The sequence below is a fragment of the Natator depressus genome, chromosome 25, assembly GCF_965152275.1.
Source record: "Natator depressus isolate rNatDep1 chromosome 25, rNatDep2.hap1, whole genome shotgun sequence".
Classification (NCBI taxonomy): domain Eukaryota; kingdom Metazoa; phylum Chordata; order Testudines; family Cheloniidae; genus Natator; species Natator depressus.
In genome coordinates this window covers 16,197,183-16,220,107 of record NC_134258.1, presented here as the reverse complement: position 1 = coordinate 16,220,107, position 22,925 = coordinate 16,197,183, and the positions used below count along the sequence as shown (strand labels likewise).

The 22,925-nt window shown below is 44.6% G+C and overlaps 2 protein-coding genes across 3 annotated transcripts in view; one reads left to right on the top strand and one right to left on the bottom strand.

Moving 5' to 3' along the window:
* SIN3B (SIN3 transcription regulator family member B) overlaps window positions 1-15,645 on the top strand; it is a 28,668-nt gene extending 13,023 nt beyond the window's left edge. The window contains exons 8-20 of one of the 2 annotated variants that reach the window (XM_074939838.1): window positions 359-448; window positions 875-993; window positions 1,605-1,812; window positions 3,605-3,721; window positions 5,077-5,315; window positions 7,164-7,347; window positions 7,726-8,320; window positions 8,939-9,108; window positions 9,917-10,090; window positions 11,310-11,402; window positions 11,723-11,817; window positions 12,348-12,552; window positions 12,927-15,645. In XM_074939838.1, coding sequence (XP_074795939.1) covers window positions 359-448; window positions 875-993; window positions 1,605-1,812; window positions 3,605-3,721; window positions 5,077-5,315; window positions 7,164-7,347; window positions 7,726-8,320; window positions 8,939-9,108; window positions 9,917-10,090; window positions 11,310-11,402; window positions 11,723-11,817; window positions 12,348-12,552; window positions 12,927-13,157 — 2,520 coding nt within the window. In that variant the 3' untranslated portion in view covers window positions 13,158-15,645. The remainder of the gene's footprint in view (window positions 1-358; window positions 449-874; window positions 994-1,604; window positions 1,813-3,604; window positions 3,722-5,076; window positions 5,316-7,163; window positions 7,348-7,725; window positions 8,321-8,938; window positions 9,109-9,916; window positions 10,091-11,309; window positions 11,403-11,722; window positions 11,818-12,347; window positions 12,553-12,926) is intronic. The other variant, XM_074939837.1, reaches the window with a different exon arrangement.
* Window positions 15,646-20,379: 4,734 nt separating this feature from the next.
* CPAMD8 (C3 and PZP like alpha-2-macroglobulin domain containing 8) overlaps window positions 20,380-22,925 on the bottom strand; it is a 103,840-nt gene continuing 101,294 nt past the window's right edge. The window contains exon 43 of the mRNA XM_074939832.1: window positions 20,380-20,531. Coding sequence (XP_074795933.1) covers window positions 20,525-20,531 — 7 coding nt within the window. The 3' untranslated portion in view covers window positions 20,380-20,524. The remainder of the gene's footprint in view (window positions 20,532-22,925) is intronic.

Sequence of the window (22,925 nt, the reverse complement as noted above, 5' to 3'; positions counted from 1 at the left end):
TTAACAAAGGGAAGCTGAAAACTGTTTAGACAAGTGCATTGTCCCTTGATACAACATAAAGTTATATATAAGTGCTAAGTATCAGGAAAATGAGGACTTGATAGAAGGGCTGAATTGGGTCTCTCCCCTTGAATAAATTGCTGTTTCCTGCAGGATTATACCCTATCATTTACCTGTCATGCGAACCTGTTTTGTTTTTGCTGGGGGTCATTGATACAGACCTCCATGGAAGGTGTGATGTGGCAAAGCTAGTTTGTCATTTGGGGGAATAAAGGCTCAGAGCAAGAGGTAGTAAAATGTAAATTGCTGGTATTTGAATCAAAACCATTGAAGTAAAAGTATCGAACCTTTTCAACAGAAGAAAATGAAACTGCGAGGTACCAAAGATCTGTCAGTTGCGACAGTGGGAAAATATGGAACGTTGCAGGAGTTTTCTTTCTTCGATAAGGTCAGTGATCTGGCCCCATCCTGATGCATGGTCTTGCTTTCAATAGGCTAGGTAGCAATTGACTGGTATTCTATGACTCCCTCTAGGGTATAGTAGAGTCCGTTAATTAACATTTTCCTAACAAATGGAAGAGTTTTGGAGGACCCTGAGGGAAACGCATACTAGTATCTTCTTGTGTGTGTTTTTCTTCAAGCATTTGATTTCTCTGCTTCTCAGCAATTGTGAACCTCATAGTAGCGTAAATCCTGTTACTAAATTACTGTTTGTAACGGGGCATTTCTGTATGCATGCTGTTTCGGAGGCTCCGATGAGCGTATGCATTTGTTGGCTCTGTGCAAAAAGGCTTAGACCCTTTAAGATATCAACATAAAAATAAAGCTAGTATACAAATGATATGACAGTTTTTATTTGCCCTCCCTCTGCCAGGTGCGCAGGGTACTGAAGAGTCAGGAAGTGTATGAGAACTTCCTCCGCTGTATCGCACTCTTCAATCAGGAGCTAGTGTCAGGCTCAGAGCTTCTCCAGCTAGTCACCCCATTTTTAGGGTAAGTGAACTTGTCTTTCCAGTGACATGTAGGGTGTAGTTTTTAAACATTTGCTATATCACTTTTTCTCTCATGCTTCAACATTAAAACCTTATGAAGTCAAAGGTTTCTTCTGGGTTAGCAATGCCAAAATTTTAGGAATCATTCAGATAGAGGAGAAATAAAATCTGACACAACTTTTAGTCCGTAAAGTCTTAGAACAATTCTATAAAACAGCCAAATAGCGATAGTAGTATCTGATGGAGGCCAATTGAGCTGTTACACTCTCACTTCTCTTGGAGGGCTCTTATGGCAACAAATAAAGACTCCTTCAGCAGGTTAAGGAGTGGTATTGATGGGACTCTGAAGGGAGTTCTCTCTAGCCCTCCACCAAGAGGATGGTTGAAAAGAGCCTTAAGCAGAATGATTGATTGAAGCATATAACATTATGGTGGAGGGAGTTCTTAGGGCTATGTCAGGAAAGTCCTAGTTTTCAGTTTAGTTTTGACCATGGTCTGCATGAAATATAAGAGATGGTGAAGAACCAAAGTAATTAATACTTAATGGACAAAACAGACAGAATGTGATGATGTGAAATATAATTACTTACGTATGTTTGTTCATTTTTTAAGGAAATTCCCAGAACTCTTTGCACAGTTCAAATCCTTCCTTGGAGTGAAAGAGCTTTCATTTGCTTCTCCGCTGAGTGACCGATCTGGGGATGGAATGAGTCGGGAAATTGATTATGCTTCCTGCAAACGCATAGGGTCGAGTTACCGGGCTCTTCCAAAAACCTATCAGCAGCCAAAATGCAGCGGAAGAACAGCCATTTGCAAGGAGGTACTCCAAGCTTAATACCATTGAATCCCCAGTCTGCAATGATAGCCTTTCCCAAAGCAGGCTAGTCAGGGCCCTCCACATACTGATTTCTTATGATGATTTAGGGTTTCTCTGAAACATGAACGCTGCACCAATTTAACTTAAATCACTTTGTTTAAACTGGTGCAGCTTTTGTATGTAGGCTCTTATACTGGTTAAAGACTGCTTCTGTCCATTTAGGTTGCACCTGTAAATTTGCTAATCTGAACTAAACTGATATAAATCAGGTTTATATGGAGAGAAGAGTGCCACACATAAAGTTGCTCTTGTTTAACTGAATCAGTATAAAATCACACCTTTCATTAAACTGGTACAACTTTGTGTGTGGACCCACACCTTGTCCTTGGTGATAGGTAGAAGGGGCAGCGGGAATGGGGGAGAGAAGTTTTATTTCACAGTATAAAATGAGTTTTTCAGCATCGGGCATGTACACAGACTTTGTAGCATAGTAGGCCAGTGAGTCATCAAAAAGCAAATTTTGAGTCGAAGCCTAAAAAAAAATCCTTTGTAAGCAGGGTGCAATTCTAGTATGGGGTCATTCAAAGTTGGCTGTGTTCAGTGATCGGTGGGGCCCTACCAAATTCATGGCCATTAAAAATGCGTCACAGACCGTGAAATCTGGTATTGTGTGCTTTTACCTTGTACTATACGGATTTCATGGGGTAGACCAGTGTTTCTCAAATTGGGGGTCCTGACCCAAAAGGGAGTTGCATGGGGGTCACAAGGTTATTTCAGGTGGGGGTCATGGTATTGCTATCCTTACTTCCATGCTGTCTTCAGAGCTAGGTGGCCAGAGAGCGGCGGCTGTTAGCCAGGTGCCCAGTTTTGAAGGCAGCGCCCCACCAGCAGCAGCGCAGAAGTAAGGCGGCAATACCCTACCATGCCACCTTCACTTCTGCACTGCTGCCGTCAGAGCTGGGCAGCTGCTGACGGTGGGCCCAACTTTGCAGGCAGCAGCGCAGAAGTAAGGATGGCAACACCATACCATGCCACCCTTACTTCTGCACTGCTGCTGGCAGTGGCTCTTCCTTCTGAGCTGGAATCCCAGCCAGCAGCTGCCACTCTCCAGCTGCCCCGCTCTGAAGGCAGCGCCGCCGCCAGAGCCGTGCAGAAGTAAGGGTAGTAGTACCACAACCCTCCCTACCCCCCCAACTCCTTTTTGGGTCAGGACCCCTACAATTACAATACTGTGAAATTTCAGATTTAAATAGCTGAAATCATGAAATTTACAACTTTTAAAATCCTGTGACCACGAAATTGACCAAAATGGACCATGAATTTGGTAGGCCCTAGTAATAGGGGAAGTGAAACCTGTAGGTTTGTGAAGCACTTGCTGCCCTTTGTTATAAAGGAGTATTCTGAGTCAGAGCATCCTGGCAGAAAGTGGGAGTTGGGTTTAATAGAGCAACCCTCCTTGGCACTGGCATTTTTGTCTCCATTATCACCAGTAGCTGACTATTATAGACAAACATCTCTTCCTCCTTATGAAACAGCAGCAAAGGACACCTTAGAAACCTTTTGAACAATGTCTGGGTGCAGCTATTCACATGCACAATGTCTGAGAAATGGTCAACGCTGACGTTTTAAAATTCTGGCACAGATCATTGGCAAAAATACCTAGCTGGCTGCCTGCTGATAGAAACAATGTTAATATACTACTTTATATTTTCCCCTGTAGAGGTCCTATCAGGTCCTCAGGAACAGGTCCTTTTTCATAGGACACTGTAGACTGCTGTGTTTGACTCTGTTGTAGGTATTAAATGACACTTGGGTCTCATTTCCATCCTGGTCTGAAGACTCTACATTTGTCAGCTCAAAGAAGACGCCCTATGAGGAACAGCTGCATCGCTGTGAGGACGAACGGTTTGAGGTAGTTCTGCTGTTCAACTTAGAACTTTGCAACTTGGTCTCCTGTTAATGTGATCAAGAGCCTTGAAATTATTTAGCGTTAAGGCTACGATTATGTCATGGAAGTCACAGAAACCGTGACTTCCAGAGACCTCTGTGACATTTTCTTCCCTGGGGCTGGAGCTGTCAGTAGGCAGCCCCACAGTTCTCAGTCACTGCTAGCAACGGGCCCCCAGCAGCTCCTAGCTGGTGGGCAGCAGGGGCCCCCAGATCTCCCAGCTCCCTAGGCGGCGAGGGGACCCCCTGTAGTGGCCTACCTGTGGCAGGCGGCAAAGGGGCCTCCCCGCTGCAGCCCAGCCATGAAGGGCAGTGGGGGTATCCCAGAGCCCCCAGCCACTGTGGGTGCTGGACCCCCTCCCTTCCCATTTTCACAGATATTTTTAGTAAAATCACGGACAAGTCATGGGCTTCCGTGAATTTTTGTTTATTGCTCGTGATCTGTCCATGATTTTTACTAAAAATATCTGTGACAAAATCTGAGCCTTATTTATAGTCAATAGCCAAATGCTGAACGCTTTATTAGTAAAGCCCTGAAAATCCATGGATATCCATGGACTATTTTTGTGGATCATGGATAGATACAGATCCAAATTTTATATCTAAAGCCTTGTAAATCTGTTGATATCCACTTGATATCTGCGGAAGCGGATATCCACAGATCATTTTTGTAGATCACGGATCAGATGCAGATATAAATTTTGTATCCCGACCAGGGCTCAATTTATTAGAGTTAACTCTTCTTGCTGTGTCAGTCCCTCTCCTTCTTTCTACTTTAGCTTTAGTGTGGGTTTGCTTTCCCAAGGCTGCTTTTCTCCAAAGTTAACCCTTTCACCACTTCTCCCCAGTAGTGGTGATTGCTTTGTACTTCTCCAGACTGGGGGGAGGAGGCACGAACACCATAATGCCACTGTGTGTATCAGGGGAGAAAAAGGTTTCAAGAGCTTTATATACCCTCCTTTTCATGCCGGACTTGGAGGTGCCCCTGCTGGTATTCTTGCATGTGCTGTATCTTTAAATGTTGCTTTTGGTGTAGAGGATTTTATTTCTAAGCACAGTCTCTCTCTAAACCAGATATGATGTCAACTGCATCATAGCATCCTGCTTTGCCAAGGGCAAATGCAGCACAAAATAGCCCGTAGGGAAATCTGGGGGTCAATTCTACAATTGAGAGTACTGTTGGAGAATCCTCACTGAAGCCCCTGATCCCAAGCCAGTGGACATTGAAATAGAAGTACAGATCTGAGCAAAGGAGAAGAGAGCAGAGACCAGCTGCTGAATCCTTTCTTACGCTGTTGTATCGTTTGTGAACTTTAACAGTTGGATGTTGTCTTGGAAACCAATCTGGCCACAATACGCGTGTTGGAGAGTGTTCAGAAAAAGCTGTCTCGGATGTCTCAAGAGGATCAGGAGAAATTCCGATTGGATGATTGCTTGGGAGGAACGTCGGAAGTGATCCAGCGCAGAGCCATCTACCGTATATATGGTGATAAAGCGCCAGAAATCATTGAGAGTCTTAAGAAAAATCCGGTTACTGCGGTCCCCGTAGTTTTAAAAAGGTAACTCTTTCTTGGGTTCACCTATCATTTCTATCTAATTAGCCAATGTAGTCTTTGAAAGCTTGTTGTTTCAGAAGTTAATTACCTATTTTCATCTCTTTGGACTCTAGCCCAGGCCAGAGGTGAGCAATTAATGGAATATCTTTAAAAAATCACTTCAGTGTAATAGGTCACAAAGATATTAGCTGACTCTTAGCTCCATCTGAGAACAGCTTTAACAATACAAATTATGACAATGCACTGTTGCTCTTACAGTAACAGTGTGTATGTTTCAGTAGAAAATAGCCCACCACAAACTTTGTGATGATTGTGTAATATGGGGATAACTGTAACAAGATAGCTGCTTCTCCTGCCATGAAAATTGTTAAATTGGTTTTTCATTCATTTTATAAGTAAACCAAGCTATTCCTTTAGTTCTGTGGGGCTTTGCCATTGTTTGGTTTCAGCTAGGCTTTCTCCTCAGATGGCTTTTTGTATTAATGTGGACATTGAAAAATACATTTTAAAATTAAACTTTTTTCAGATTCTCTCTTTGTAGGAGGCATGATATAAAAAATGTGTATAGTTTAATTGAAAAGCTAAGTAATTGGGTAAAAGGTTTCAGATACCTTTGGTATTAACATGTAAGGTTTGTTTTAATTCAGCCTATAATACAGGTTCTGTAATACATCATTTCTAGTGCATGGCAATCGACTGTGTCACCCCCACCCCGGTGAATTCTTCACACTTGCACACTGTATTGCTCTGTAATGGAGCCATGAGAGTGGCTCCATTGTTATGGTTATGCTCATCCCTGGCTTGCTGAGAAGTTCCTTTCTGCATTAAAACGTCTTAGTCCAACTTAGAGGAAGGGAGGATTTTATTTTTTGAAAATATGAGGTTAATTGGACGTCATTTTGAATGAGACTTTAGAATAGTGAGGGTGGGGGGCAGGCCTTTTTTTGAAAGTTCTAATTGTTTTTGTCCAGTCATAACAGAAAAACCTCTTTATGGATTAATCTTCACTGAGAACCAATGCATGAATTAATCATGTTGGATTCCAAAGGTGTGTGGTTGTTAGAGGTGATCTCTGCATGTGGGGCAGCACTGTTATAGGTCCATTGACTGTTACATAACTAGTGCCATATAATCTCAACTTGTATTTTTAACAGGAGGTTTTTCTCGCCATTTTTCTCCGAAGAGCCTCTGCTTGCTAGGCGTGCGCATCTCATGTTGTTTTTTCCCTTTAAAATTACAATTAAAATTAATCTATTCAACATGTATTTTAAAAAGAGAGAAAATCAGTCCCACCCTCCAATTGTTCTCTCCCTGGTGTGTGAGCTCTTAACTTCCTTATCCCCAACTGCCAAATCTCCTGTTCTGAATCCTGGCTTCTGGCAGCCAGCAACTTGGGACAACAGCCATCTATGGCATCTTCACACAACACCCACTGTTCCTGGACCCTGCTCTGTGACAGCTTCTTTAGTGCCTGAGGAAAATTTAGCTCTGCCCCTCATTTCTGAGCCATTTCCACTTCCCAGCATTTCTGCTGGTCACGTGGAATCCTTGTATGTAAGACAGAGACGGTTAGGTGGAGATCTCCTAGGACCCGAGAAAACTGTTCCAGAAAAAGGAGGGCAGAGTTAAGGTGTTGGCATCTCTACTGTGGATTGCCTGAGTTTCTGTTACTTAAGAGGTTTTTTAAATATTGTATATTCACAGCCACAACTATTTACCAAAGTCTTGTCTTTTTTTTCTTTTCCCCTGGGAATACTGAAAGTCTTGCTGTGCCTCAGCAGGCTGCTTTTAAAACGTTGTGTGTGAATTTCTGTGGTATGGTTTTCAAATGGTCTGTTCTGCATTATGCAGGTTAAAAGCAAAAGAGGAGGAATGGCGGGAAGCCCAGCAGGGCTTCAACAAGATCTGGCGGGAGCAGTATGAGAAGGCGTACTTAAAGTCCCTTGACCACCAGGCCGTCAACTTCAAACAAAATGACACCAAAGCCCTGCGCTCCAAGAGTTTGCTGAATGAGATTGAGAGCGTCTACGATGAGGTGTATATGTTAGCAAACAATCAATCATGTCTGTTTATATTGTTCTGTATTACGGTAATGCCCAGAAGTTCAGATCAGAATCAGATCAGTCCCTGTTGTGGGAAGCGCTGTACAAACATCGAGGAAGATACCATCCCTACCCTGAAAAGCTTATAATTTAAGATGACAAGAGTGGGTGAGAAGAATGCTCGAAAATATATATAACTTGTAGATAAAAATGTAAGAGAAATAGCATATGTAATCCCTTAAATATCCCCTTTCCTCACTTGACCCCCAGCCTAGCCATCAACACTTGGCTGATTTTGTGTGTGTGTTGTGGCGGGAATGGCTTGCAGGAATGGATTAGAAGGATCTTACTTGTTTGTCCCTCGATTACAGCATCAGGAGCAGCATTCAGAGGGGAGAAGTGCCACCACAAACGAGCCTCACCTCATCTTCATCTATGAGGATAAACAGATTCTGGAAGATGCAGCTTCACTCATTAGCTACTATGTGAAACGACAGCCCACTATCCAGAAGGAAGATCAAGCCACCATTCGGCAAATAGTCCATCACTTCGTACCGGAGCTGTTTTTCTCTCCGCTCCCTGACCACAATGTTTCTGAAGAGTCAACTGATGAGGACAGAGAAAACCATCAGGGACAGACCCTGGATGCTCCTGAGCTACGAAAGAAACAGGTGCCAGGGCTGCCGAGCAGCCCTCTGGAGGAGAAAGCCGGGTTCTGTGATGCCGCTGTGACTGAGTCTCACAAACCTCTGGACGATGTGTATAGTCTGTTCTTTGCCAATAATAATTGGTATTTCTTCCTCCGCCTTCACCAGACTCTCTGCTCAAGGCTCTTAAAGATTTATCGTCAGGCTCAGAAGCAGCTTCTAGAGTATCGGACTGAAAAGGAGAGGGAGAAACTCCTCTGTGAGGGAAGGAAAGAAAAGTCCAATGATCCAGCCATGGAACTGAGATTGAAACAACCAAGTAAGAGCATTCTGCAGTCTGGGAATTATTTTGCTATTTGCGTTCTGAGTGCCTTATGCAAAGGCCACTTGTAGTGACTGGGACCAGCTGGCATGAATATGAGGAATAGAGATAACTGAGACCTCTCCAGTGTCTGAGAATTATGGATTCATAACTAATGTTACCTGCATGTATTAAGCAGGATGGTTAGGGGATAACTTACGAGCCAAGGGACACATCTTTGTTCATTTACACCTCTACAAGCCCATTGGCTGCTGTACGATATATACCTTATGTCTTCTATATGGGTATTTCTAGAACATGGGGAAAATACTGTTACAAAGTGTCCTGGAGTTTGTTGCTCACATTTAAAATACAGACACATGCATGAGAGTTGAATCAGGCACTGCCCCAATGACAATTTCAGATAGTCACACTGTTCTCATGGGGTCTTCCGTGTGCTGTCAGTGGCATCTGGAAGGATGTGGTTGGTGCTACACTTGAAGTGTATTGCTTATGTCTAAAAATATTCTTGGTGCCAAATGTCCTAGATCTAGAGCACAGTTATCTCTTCTGTCCCCTGCCTCGGGGCCACCCTCTGCCTCATGTGTGCAGTGACTGCTTTCTTCTCCTGCCCAGGTGAGGTGGAGTTGGAGGAATACTACCCAGCATTCTTGGATATGGTGAGAAGTTTGCTGGATGGGAATATTGACCCCACACAGTATGAGGACACTCTGAGGGAGATGTTCACTATCCACGCCTACATTGGCTTCACCATGGACAAGCTGGTGCAGAATATTGTCCGCCAGGTAATCGTCTCTCAGATCATCTCTTAGTGCTTCCATGGTGCAGTTGGTGGACAGCCCTTCCTTGTCCTATTGATAAACAGGTCTCTCAGTGTGTATGAGAGAGTTAGCAAAGGTCAGAGTAAAGGTGAAGAGGAACTTCACCTTAGAGTGACACTTGGAATGTATCTCCTGGTGAGACAGGCATTCAGCTCTTTGTTTCCCTCCCCATCTCTCCATAGCTTAAAAACCCTGGGTATCGCAGTTTAAAGGAATTGGCATTTGAAAATCTAGGCCTGTGGACTTGCAGCTTCTGTAAGTTTCAGTATTCCCTCGTGGTTACAAAGGTTACATTAGGGTTACAAGGTATCCTGCAAACATAAGAAGCCAAGATTTCTCCTGAGGTGTTTACACAACCGTTAGTAGGTGATGGGAAAAAGGCAGAGGAAATAGTGAAAGGAAACGACTGTCGGTAAAATCAGGAGAAAATGCAGTTTGTGAACGGAAATTCCTGTGGCCAGTTAACTTACGACTACACCTCTCATTGATTTCTCTGCTGATGACACTTGACTGTCCCCACCAAAGCCATTTGGAAGCTTTGATTAGGAGTTGAGTTAGACGATTCACACTAACTATATTATCAAGCTTTCCGTTACCAGTTTAGCAATTAGATGTTTAAACAAGTGCTTTAAGACTTGACTGCCTCTTGCTCCCTCTATTACATTCATTGCAAAATGGGAGAGGGGCAGATGTAAGGGAGTAGTGTGGATTGCACCAGCGTATGTAACATTCTTGGTAGAAACTTGCTGACCCCCTTTTCTCTTGATAATAGCTTCATCATCTTGTGAGTGATGATATCTGCCTGAAGGTTGTAGAGCTCTACTTAAGTGAGAGAAAGCGAGGTGCTGCTGGAGGCAACCTATCCTCCAGGTGTGTCCGGGCAGCCAAGGAGACCAGCTATCAGTGGAAGGCTGAGCGCTGCATGGCAGATGAGAACTGCTTCAAGGTGAGACCTTGCTTCAGGGGAATTACCCAAAGCAGAGGGGAACCAGACTGGGGTGGTGCAGACAGCAGCAGTCTGATGCTCTCCTGATAGCCTAGCTCCCAAGAGATTAGATGAATCCTGTTACTTAGGGCCAAGGGAGTTTAATTTATCTCTTGGATCAGGCAGCTGGGGAGTTATCCTATCTTTGTAGCTCCTAGCCAAGGAGGCTGTGATCAAGCGCCCATCAGAGTTTGCTCCTATTCAGACATGCAGGAAGCCTTTGAGTGAATATATTACTTTTCAGATAGTTCCATAGGGGCATGTGGCACTTTGAAGGCAAATAAAGAGACAAAGCTCTTTCCTGACAGGGCAGTGGGCAAAGAGAGCTGAAAGGAGAGGGCTTCTGCCCTTTAGGCACAGCATGAATGCTGGCTGCACTCAGACCTAGGCAAGTCCAAAAGTGTGTGGTGAGTTTCAGTGCTAAGGTTAGAGTTCAGAGGCTTTATGGACAGTGAGTTTCAAGGAAGGATTTGAATGTGGAAGGATGGAGTCTTAGCGCATCTTTGCAGAAGGCCCAGGAGGTTGGTTCCAGGGGAATGGTGGGGAGGCAGAGGGAGGAGATGGTGGTTATAGTAGCCAGTGCAGGTGATAACCAAGGCTTTGGAGAGTGGCTCTAGCAATAAGGATCGAATTAAGAGAAAAGTCTTGTAGAGGAAGGACAGGCAGCATTTGGCAACAGTTTGGACAGGCATGAGCAAATGCGAGAGAAGCCCCATATAACATCAGGGTGGTGAGGAGGGGAGTGGTGCAACTAGCAGTCTTGGAGGGCGAAGGGTCAGGAGGACGACTGGAAGGAAGGATGGAGCTTTGTTTTGATGTATTGAGTTTGAGGAGTTACTGTGCCAAGGGTGATTGGGCAGGCAGAGGAGCAGGTTTCACAGAAGGAGGGAACACCCAGGGTGAGTGGGGCAGGGCAGAGCTTGAGAGTTGGAAAGAACATCTCCATAAAGGTGGCATTGAAATCCACAAGGACACAGTGTAGAGGAACGGAGAAAGAGGTAGCAAGAACTGAGCCTAGGTTTCTGTGTGGTCAAGCATCGGGGTGCCATGTTGTATATTCACCTCTTCTCCAATCTGTTGTGTTCAGTGGAATTTCCATGAAAATTCAGCACACTGATCTGGGCTCCTGCCAAGCTCTGGAGGCTCCAGGTGACATCCCCTGTGTCTCACTTCGTTACAGGTAATGTTTCTTCAGAGGAAAGGGCAGGTGATAATGACCATCGAGCTACTAGATACAGAAGAGACCCAAACAGAAGACCCTATGGAGGTTCAGGTAATTAAGCTGCAAGGACTATGGAGTCACCTCTGTGACACTGACAAAGGAGGCTGCCAGGAATGTTCCCTTCCATTTCACTCCAAATTGTGGGACAGGCTTTCCCAGGACAATGAGTGTACTTGGGGTAGAGTATGTGGAGGACTGTGTGTCCTTGATATAGAGGCTGCTGATACAGAAGTGGATTTAAACGCAGATTGGCTCAGGGTGGTTGGGTTAGGTACAGGCAGCTTTAAAAGCAGCCTGGAAATACACTATTAAGGCAACTGAGTTTATTCTGGCTGGGGAGATATGACTTGGAAACGGTCTTTCTTGTATAGCACTTGGCTAACTACATGGAACAGTACGTTGGGGTGGAGGGCGTCCCAAACAACCAGAACGATGGCTTCTTACTGAAACCGGTCTTTCTGCAAAGGTGAGCTCTCCCCTTTCCCTGGTGTCTTGCCCACGACAGCTGGTTCTGCTGCTGCCCTGTGTGTTGAGATTATTTTGGTTCTAGTCCTGTGTGAAAGAGTCCCTTAAAATTTTATTTTTTTTGCACTTTCCATCCCTAGCACCTCAAAACCAATATACTGTACACACTGTTCCAGGGAAATACAGACACACTGGGGTGCAGGTTTACAACCAGTGTGTGGCGCTCTGCACAAGGACATTTAGGGCAGCAGTCAGGTTTTCACACAATATTAAGTGTACAATAAGGAGAGAGTAGGACTGTCTTCTAAGCAGTCCCTCTTTTGGGGGGGAATTTAAGGCCTAGTCCCTTCTGCACTTCATCACAAAAGTGTGCCAACCTTGGGGGTAAGGGGGATGGTCTGGAAGCAAAGTTCCTGGGAAGAGCCAGGCATAGGAATGTGAATTTCATGCTCTGATCTTTGGTGACTAGGAGGGTGGAAGCTGAATAGCCAGGGATTTTAAATTACTTCATAATACTTGGTTTTGTCCTAGGAACCTTAAAAAATTCCGCAAGTGGCAATGCAAGCAAGTGAGAGCTCTGCGGAGTGAAGTGAAGAGTTCCTGGAAGAGGCTGATCGGGGTGGAGAGTGCATGCAACATGGACTGCAGGTTTAGGCTCAACACCCACAAAATGATGTTCATCATGAACTCTGAGGATTACATGTACAGGCGGGGGACTCTCTCCCGAGCTAAGCAGGTGCATGTCCTGTTATTCTCTCAACAACTCAGGCACTGGCAGAGATGGGGAACTTCAGCTGCGACACCTGCAGTGACAGGAGTCTCATGGCTGAATTCCTACAGACTGCTCCCTGGAGTTACATCTCCACGCTGGCTGAAATAGCAGAGGAACTGGTAAATGCTGTATACCTTAGTTTACTAGCCATAGCTTTACCATGCAAGTTGCACAGGAGGATAGTTCCATGTAAGAAGCAGAGGCCTCTAGAGGCAGGTACAAGGGATATGTGCTCCTCTGGTTGTTTTAAAGCATGAATGTCTCAAGTGTCCAGAGAGCTGAAGATTTAACCTTCTCCCCTACGAGCCTTTCAGTGACCTTTACTGTCCTTATCTCAGGTGCAGCCCATGGTTCTGCTCAAGCACCACCAACAGTTTGATGAGTGGCACAGCAGGTGGCTAGAAGAGAATGTTACTGTGGAGGCAGCAGAACTGGTTCAAGACTGGCTAATGGGCGATGAGGACGAGGACATGGTCCCATGCAAAACAACTTGTGAGACGGTGAATGTCCATGGGGTCCCCGTGAATAGATACAGAGTCCAGTACAGTCGCCGTCCAGCTTCACCATGAGCAGAGACTCATCCACGTGACCATGCCAAGCAGGAGCTTTGCCGGCAAAACACTTTTACTCTGAGAATAGTGGTGGGAATGCAATGTATGTATTAATGATATTTATCCAAACAGCATTTTACTTTGGGTTATGATGTATTTTCCATATGGCATAGAATTGTCTCCTTGCAGTGTAATCCTCCAGGCCATGTCATTGTGAAGAGCGCTAAAGCCATTCCTGGAAGAGGGCTCTTAGCATTGCCACTCTGTATAGTAGCTTTCTAGCTTCAGGCCTACCACAAGTCAGCTGGAGTGGGAAAGGCTGAGCAAGGTGGGCTGTCTGCTTGGGCGGTGCCAAGTGCTCAGCTCCAGAAGAGCTGCCAAAGGCTGCTGCGTTGGAGGAACAGGGCAAGCTGGCCTGGCTGCTTGCAGGGGTGGCTGAGGGGGCTGCATGCTCTAGTCCGTGTAGAGCATGATGGGTGCTAGAGCTGACCCTGGCAGCTGCCTCATCTTTTTGAAGTGTTTGATGTTTCATGTCCCTCTGCATTTCATGCCATGCCTCAGTCTGCAGAACTTCTTAATATAACCCCTCAGGGCCAGTGGGCCCAGAGCACTGGCTTTGCCATGGGTGCAGGTACTCAATTGCGTTATCTGTTCATACTAATGAAGCTATGAATGCCACGTGCGTTACTGCTGCTGTGGTGGAGAAATGCCAAATCTTGAGACCTCAAGGGAGGGAAATGAGACCCTCGAATTTTAAAACAGCTAGATTGGCTAAGAGTTTCAGAGCAGGCGCTAATCAGAAATGGCTCCATGGGCTGCATTGCTGAGCAAGTGAGCCCAGGCACATTCTCTGCCTCCGCAGAGAATTCTGTATTGGATCCCTTGTTGATCTTTATAAAACTGTGTCACACTGCAATATCCTGCCTTCTCATTTCAGGAACTGCTTGAAGCTGGAATAAAATCCATGAGGAGGTCTGGGTTTTTGTTTGTGTTTTGCATGCTGATGGACAGCCTCTGGAGACTGTGTTGCAGACACATATCTTAGTACTGCTGGGATAGTAACACTTACAAAGTGGATCAGTAGATGGAGCTCTTAAAGCATGTTTGCATTGGCTTGGAGGGTTTCCTAGATACTGCTCTTTCGCTGATGTCTGTACAGATGCTCTCTTTTGCAGTGACACACAGAAATGTGTATTCATGGGAGGATTCTGTCCAGGCATAAGCAGTGTAGACAAGCTATTCCATTGACACGTTCTGTACCTCTTCCTGAACTCTGCCAAAAAAAACAAACCACCCACCCACCCACCGGGCTCTGAACCACACAAAACTTTACATTCATCTTCTGACTTAAACCTAGCAAAAGAACCAGAAAGTTCAGAGTCAAGGCAGCCCTGCAACCCCATCCTGACTTCACTTGTGTATTGCAGGAGCCTGGGAATATCACATAATCCTGTGTAAAATACATTGTGTCATGAGGCAAATCTAGGTTCTTTTCAGCCCTGACTCCAAGGACTCCTGGACATTTGTGGGGGTGGAGGGGGAATTGGACCCCCAAATATGTTTGTTTCTGTGGTTTGGTTTTTATGGTTATAATTTCTGCTGGACCCAAGTAGCAGCCTATGGGAGTCGTGCTATGTTTACCCCACTGTACTGCATTTGGTTTCGCAGTTGTCTCACTTGACAGCAGAAGAAATGGGCCATTTGTGCACATTTGACCTAAAACTGTACCAGTTGTTTCTTTTTTGCAAGATAATCTGTGAGTGGGAGGCAGCAAGACTGACCATTTGGCATTTGTGGCCACATGCACATCCATTGCCAGCAGTGCGCTTTGTACCATGAACCCAAATTCTTATTGTCCAGGGCTCAACTGATGCCAGTGGCAGAAATTATATGAAGATTTTTTCAAAGCCTTTGGCTTGTTTTAGGTAAGGGATGGAGCTCTGTAAGAGGTTAGGATAGATGACTAGTGCAACATCTCTTTTGCCTCTACACAGCTCTACAAACACACCTCAGTCCTGTTCAACACTCTGCTGTCCCAAGCAGAGATGACCAACTGTGCCAAATTTTGTTATGGTTTTGTGATACAGACAAATGTTTACTAGAAAGTAGCTTGCAACTTGTGGCTTAAAATGCAATTGATTCCAAGTCTCGCAGGGTGCGTAAGGCTAATACACGCATGGACCCTGGTCAGTCTCCCCAACATTTTTAAGTGTACTTCAGGTATTTTTACGCATCCTTATTTTGTAAACCTTAATTTATAATCTGAATGGATTAAGTGAGAATTTCATCATTTACAGCACTATTGTCTCAAATGTGATAGTAGCAAATGATGTGAATGAAACAAGTGGGTGGTGCCAATGTGTTTGAGAGCGGCCTGCTAACGTTTGAGATTTCAGCATTTGAACGCTGTCTATCTTCTAGCATGAAATTGATTAAAGAAAGTTTGTTCTTCCATTTTTTTGAAGGATCTTTGCTTTGGGGCTTGTAATTGCTTTGCCAGCTCTTTGAATGTAGTTTTTTTATATTTATTTGCACATTCAAGTAAAATAAAATATTGATTTTAAAAGTCAGCAGCTCTCCCTGAGTTCTTTGTTTTAAGTGAATTTAGAGCTGGTGTGTACAGCCCTGGAGACTGAAGACTCATTTCTAACTATAGAACAGCCTGATAATAGGCTGTGTAGGTGTCTGTAAAGGCAGGTGTAGGACAGCCAGTGCCAGCTTGTGATCTGGACATCTGTTTGCTATCGCCTGCACTGAGACTTCCAATTCACTTCATAGGGGCCAATAGGCAGTCCTCAAAAAGGAAACAACTTGTGGCCATTAGCATCTTGGGCTGGTTTTGAGTGATAGTCTAGAGCAATGGTCTCCAAACTTTTTGGATCACGCACCCCCAGGGCCAGCTCTAGGGAAATTTAAAAAAAAAACACCTGCCACCGGCATGCCACCAAAGAATCAAAGGTCCAGGAGCACTGCTGCCGCTGTGTCGGCAGCACTCCTTCGGCGGTGCTCCTCCTACCGTGCACCCCCAGGGATGGTGTTGCCCACCCCTGGGGTGTGCACACCCCACTTTGGAGACCACTGGACTAGAGGCTCTTGCTGCTACTGCATTACCAGTGCCAACTGTTCTACTTATCTGATCGATAAAAACACTGCTTTTCTGGATCTGACTAGCTGTTGTATGTAGGGACTGGTGCCTTGAGTATTTGACTTTCCTTGGTCTACCCCAAAGATTTAGATGGTGCCATGGTTTCTGGGTTTCATTTCAAGTGCCAGTGAAAAGCGGAGACATTTATTTGGCTTTCAATACTCCGGCCAAAATGTGCCCTTCACAGAGAGCTGGGGGCATTCAACCCATCTAAAAATCAGGCCACTTCTTTAAGTGTAAGAGATTATTTAAGTGCCTAACTGTAAATCACCTAAGCTTGAAAATCTTGTCCACTGTCTGCATGAATGAAACATCACTGTGAAAAAGGCTAATGCAACCCTAGGATACAGCAGGCAAGGTATTTCCAGTAGAGACAAAGAAGTGTTATTACCATTGTATAAGATGGTACAAAGAGACCCCTCATCTAGAATACTGTGCAATTCTGATCTCCCATATTTAAGAAAAGGAGTACTTGTGGCACCTTAGAGACTAACCAATTTATTTGAGCATAAGCTTTCGTGAGCTACAGCTCACTTTATCGGATGCATTCAGTGGAAAATACAGTGGGGAGATTTATATACACAGAGAACATGAAACAATGGGTGTTACCATACACACTGTAAGGAGACTGATCACTTAAGATGAGCTATTACCAGCTGGAGAGTGGGGGAGGGGGAGGAAGAAAACCTTTTGTAGTGATAATCAAGGTGGGCCATTTCCAGCAGTTGACAAGAATGTCTGAGGAACAGTGGGGGGAATAAACACGGGGAAATAGTTTTACTTTGTGTAATGACCCATCCAGTCTCTATTCAAGCCTAAGTTAATTGTATCCAGTTTGCAGATTAATTCCAATTCAGCAGTCTCTCGTTGGAGTCTGTTTTTGAAGTCTTTTTGTTGTAATATTGCGACTTTTAGGTCTGTAATCGAGTGACCAGAGAGACTGAAGTGTTCTCCGACTGGTTTATGAATGTTATAATTCTTGACATCTGATTTGTGTCCATTTATTCTTTTACGTAGAGACTGTCCACTTTGACCAATGTACATGACAGAGGGGCATTGCTGGCACATGATGGCATATATCACATTGGTAGATGTGCAGGTGAACGAGCCTCTGATAGTGTGGCTGATGTAATTAGGCCCTATGATGGTATCCCCTGAATAGATACGTGGACACAGTTGGCAACGGGCTTTGTTGCAAGGATAGGTTCCTGGGTTAGTGGTTCTGTTGCGTGGTATGTGGTTGCTGGTGAGTATTTGCTTCAGGTTGGGGGGCTGTCTGTAAGCAAGGACTGGCCTGTCTCCCAAGATCTGTGAGAGTGATGGGTCGTCCTTCAGGATAGGTTGTAGATCCTTGATGATGCGTTGGAGAGGTTTTAGTTGAGGGCTGAAGGTGATGGCTAGTGGCGTTCTGTTATTTTCTTTGTTGGGCCTGTCCTGGAGTAGGTGACTTCTGGGTACTCTTCTGGCTCTGTCAATCTGTTTCTTCACTTCAGCAGGTGGATACTGTAGTTGTAAGAATGCTTGATAGAGATCTTGTAGGTGTTTGTCTCTGTCTGAGGGGTTGGAGCAAATGCGGTTGTACCGTAGAGCTTGGCTGTAGACAATGCATCGTGTGGTGTGATCTGGGTGAAAGCTGGAGGCGTGTAGGTAGGAATAGCGGTCAGTAGGTTTCCGGTATAGGGTGGTGTTTATGTGACCATCGCTTATTAGCACCGTAGTGTCCAGGAAGTGGATCTCTTGTGTGGATTGGTCCAGGCTGAGACTGATGGTGGGATGGAAATTGTTGAAATCATGGTGGAATTCCTCAAGGGCTTCTTTTCCATGGGTCCAGATGATGAAGACGTCATCAATATAGCGTAAGTAGAGTAGGGGCATTAGGGGACGAGAGCTGAGGAAGCGTTGTTCTAAGTCAGCCATAAAAATGTTGACATACTGTAGGGCCATGCGGGTACCCATAGCAGTGCCGCTGGTTTGAAGGTATACATTGTCCCCAAATGTGAAATAGTTATGGGTGAGGACAAAGTCACAAAGTTCAGCCACCAGGTTTGCCGTGACATTATCGGGGATACTGTTCCTGACGGCTTGTAGTCCATCTTTGTGTGGAATGTTGGTGTAGAGGGCTTCTACATCCATAGTGGCCAGGATGGTGTTTTCAGGAAGGTCACCGATGGATTGTAGTTTCCTCAGGAAGTCAGTGGTGTCTCGAAGATAGCTGGGAGTGCTGGTAGCGTAGGGCCTGAGGAGGGAATCTACATAGCCAGACAATCTTGCTGTCAGGGTGCCAATGCCTGAGATGATGGGGCATCCAGGATTTCCAGGTTTATGGATCTTGGGTAGTAGATAGAATACCCCAGGTCAGGGTTCCAGGGGCGCGTGTGTGCGGATTTGTTCTTGTGCTTTTTCAGGGAGTTTCTTGAGCAAATGCTGTAGTTTCTTTTGGTAACCCTCAGTGGGATCAGAGGGTAATGGCTTGTAGAAAGTGGTGTTGGAGAGCTGCCTAGCAGCCTCTTGTTCATATTCCGACCTATTCATGATGACGACAGCACCTCCTTTGTCAGCCTTTTTGATTATGATGTCAGAGTTGTTTCTGAGGCTGTGGATGGCATTGTGTTCTGCACGGCTGAGGTTATGGGGCAAGTGATGCTGCTTTTCCACAATTTCAGACCCCTCCTCCCCCCCCGCTCTCCTGCTGGTATTAGCTCATCTTAAGTGATCATTCTCCTTACAGTGTGTATGATAACACCCATTGTTTCATGTTCTCTGTGTATATAAATCTCCCCACTGTATTTTCCACTGAATGCATCTGATGAAGTGAGCTGTAGCTCACGAAAGCTTATGCTCAAATAAATTGGTTAGTCTCTAAGGTGCCACAAGTCCTCCTTTTCTTTTTGTGAATACAGACTAACACGGCTACTACTCTGAAACCTCCCATATTTAAGAAAGATCAATTCAAACTGGAGCCAGGTGCAGAGAAGGGCTACTAGGATGATCAGAGGAATGAAGACCCTGCCTTATGAGAGGAGACTTAAGGAGCTAGCTTGTTTAGCCTAAAAAACAGAGGCTGAGGGGAGATATGATTGCTCTCTATAAATTCATTAGTGGGATAAACACCAGGGGTGGTGGAGAGGAGTTATTTCAGATAAGGGCCAACATTGGGACAAGAACAAATGGATATAAATGACCAAGAAATTTAGGCTTTACATTAGACAAAAGTTTCTAAGGAGTCAAGTTCTGGAATAGCCTTTTAAGGGGAGTGGTGGGGGCAAAAAACCTAACTTGTTTCAAGACTGAGCTTGATACATTTATGGAGAAGGTGGTATTATAAGGTTGCGTACAATGGCAGTGGCCCATCTGTGACTGCAATTAGCAAATATCCCCAATGGCAGGAGATGGGACACTGGAGGAGGGGGGGGGAGGGCTCTGAGTTACTACAGAAAATTCTTTCCCAGGTGTCTGCCTGGTGGGTCTCAGGATCTAACTGATCACCATGTCTGGGGTGGGGAAGGAATTTTTCCGCAGATTGGAGTGGCAGAGACCCTGAGTGGGAAGTTACCTTCCTCTACTGGGTGGGGCACAGGTCATTTAGGGGTTTGAACTAGAGTAAATGGTGGCTTCTCTGTAACTTGAATTCTTTAAATTAAGATTTGAGGACTTCAGTAACTCAGCCAGAGGTTACTGTTACAGGAGTAGGTTGGTGAGGTTCTGTGGCAGCAGGTCTTGACTAGATCATGATGGTCCCTTCTGGCCTTAAAGGCTGAGTCTATGAATCACAAAACAAGTGTCCTTTGGCCTGTCTGGCTACCTGTAATACCTTGTGCCTCACATTCATAATGGTTTTTATCCTCAGAACACCATCACAAGGTAGAGAAGTACTATTCGCTTCCTTTTACAGACAAGAACTGAAGCACAGAGATTAGTAACTTGACCAGGGCCACCCAGGGAGTCTGTGGCAGAGCAGAGAATTGAACCCAGGTCTACTGAATCCTTGGGTGGTACCCTATGACTGGATCATTCTTCCTGGTCAGATGTGGCCATTACCACAGATCTGATATTGAAGGAACAGACAAGAACTATTGTCCCCTCTTTTGCTATAACAGTTATAATATAATATAAAAGCTATTATAATAGTTATATTTTCTATTATTTCTTCCTCTGAGCACTTGCCTATTAGACCAAAATGCTGCAAGTATAAATGTCACTTGGTTGCAGCGATGCTTTAAGCTGGATCCTCTAGTATCTCTCAGACCCTAAAAGAGAAACAAAACACAGTATATTATGTAAGTGCTAAATGTAATTAAAGTATTTCCAGTCTAGGTCCAGTCTGCTTGGAGCCCATCTCTCTAGTCCAGTATCTGGGAGCTTTAATCATACTCTTTTGCAGCTCCTGCTCTGTAAAATGAGACGTGGTTAGCATTCCTGAAACCTGCCTGCTAGCCATTTTGTTTTCTAGTGTAGGCTGCCAAGGCTCTGTTAGAGCTAAGCAAAGATGGCCTGAGATGGAGAAAGCAAAGAGCCCATGAGGTGGCACAATCGCTCTATGAAAAGGCAGCTTTTTAAAGGAAAGTGGTTTAAAAAAAAAAGTTCAGATGAACTCACTGCACAAACTACTGTTTGTTTCCAGCAGCACCCACATGGTGCTAGGTGCTGCACAAACATGATATGATCCTGGCTCCCTAAGAGCTTACATGCTAAATTAACCTCTGAAGCTAAATAAAAGAGGCATTCAATAAAGTTACTTCAGTTCACAAGTCTTTGGAACATGTGCTCAAATTTATTGCAACTGCAATCATGAAAATAGCCTGTCACCTCTGGCCTTCCCAAATTCCTGCATAATAACAGAGGTAACTATCTTTCCAGTGAGCTCTAGCTAACAAAGGAATTAATGTATATTTTTGCAAATGAAGCTGCAGTGATGTGACCCAGATCTGATAGGAGTTTCCTTTACATCATTCTCAATACTTCAGTTGCCATAATAAAATGGAACTGTCCTTTTTTTGTTCGGTGTATGATTTGCTCACAAGGAAACAAGCTGTTTTTCTGTTTCTCCTATAGATAATCCTTTGATGCATACACTGCATGGGATAATTTGACAAAAAAAAAAAAATACAGGGTTGGTGCCTGTGAGGACACAATACACTTTATACAAAGGCCTCCTCTCAGAAATCTTGGCCATCTTACAAAGAAAATGTCCCCCAGGCTACAAGGGAGGGAATAAGCGCTCTGAAGGGACAGCCAGATCCTGACATCATCCAGTGCAGTCTGAGCTCAGACAGAAATCTCATCGAGTGAGCAACTTTAATGGCAAAGAACAAAATTTGTTTAAAAATATTTTTCTGGATAGTTGATTGAAATAGGCATGAACTGTATTCTAATTCAAACAAATGGCAAACACTAAAGGGAGTAGCTGGACTCTGTTTAATAATTTGCTTTTTATTTTACATGGTCCTGTACTATATGCTGCCAACTCCTAGCAGAGAGCATGAGCCTGTGAGCAAGTAGGAATGACCTAGGAACTCCTTCCTCCCACTCCCGGACTATAAAATGCAGTTATTCCTTCACACACAGTAGTCAACTCCAGTGCAATGCTAGGTGACTTTGTCTTAATCAAATCAGGCAGCCATTCCACCTTGCACTTATGTAAGTTACAGCTTGGTCTGGCAATCACAACCTATACAAATTCTAATGTTTGATTGAACCCCACATGGCAGCTCCTTTGCATTGTCAATGCTGCCAAGAAACCCATGTCATCTGTCAGTGTCTGTGTCAGGGAGGGCATGCCCCATCCCAAAGGCCTTGTGTCTACAGACGGGAAATTGACCTGTATGACTATTCTGGAATAACTCACTTCCTTTAGCTGGACACTGTGCTGGAATAATTACTCTGCTTTGCAACCAGAGTAATTATTCTACCAAAAATCACTTTTATTTTAGAATAGAGTCCAACCAGGAAATATTCCAAAATTATTCCCCCACGTAGACAAGCCCAAAGTTTGTTGTGAGCTCCCATCCAAGGTAAAGGACGGTAGCAATGAACAAGGGCTTTACTCTTTTTAAACCTTTGTATTAGGGAAGAGGGTAGAGGTCAAGGTCCTGAATGCTGAATAAATGTGGTAAATGGCAGTCTCTGGCCCAAAGAGATACCACTAAAAGCCAGAGCCTATTGGGTGATATACTTATTGTGCCTTGGCTTTTTGAGTGTTAGCTCTTCGGGTAACATAATAGGATGTGCCCAATCAAGGAGCAGTGATTACTGAGGTTGTTGCAGTTTTCATCAGGTGAGGGTCACACAAATTACTGGGGGGTCTATGGCCTCTATATTTACCATGCTCCTCTTTCCACCTCCTTTAAATACATCCATATGAACACCCTACCTGCCTGGCACCTGGATGGGGTCCTCAGTTCAAACTGAGTGACATCATGAAAGGTCAGTTTACATGTCAAATCCTGTTGCCATATCAACATCTACAAGAAGCAAATTCTATAAAGGAAATGTCAACTGAACAGAAACAACCCAGCAGCATCCTGCAGCCTGGGGCTGCTTCCTGGGGAGGGTTATGTTGGGAGTGTCATTCTATGGTAGGGGTGGGCAAACTTTTTGGCCCGAGGGCCACATCGGGGTGCAAAACTGTATGGAGGGTCGGG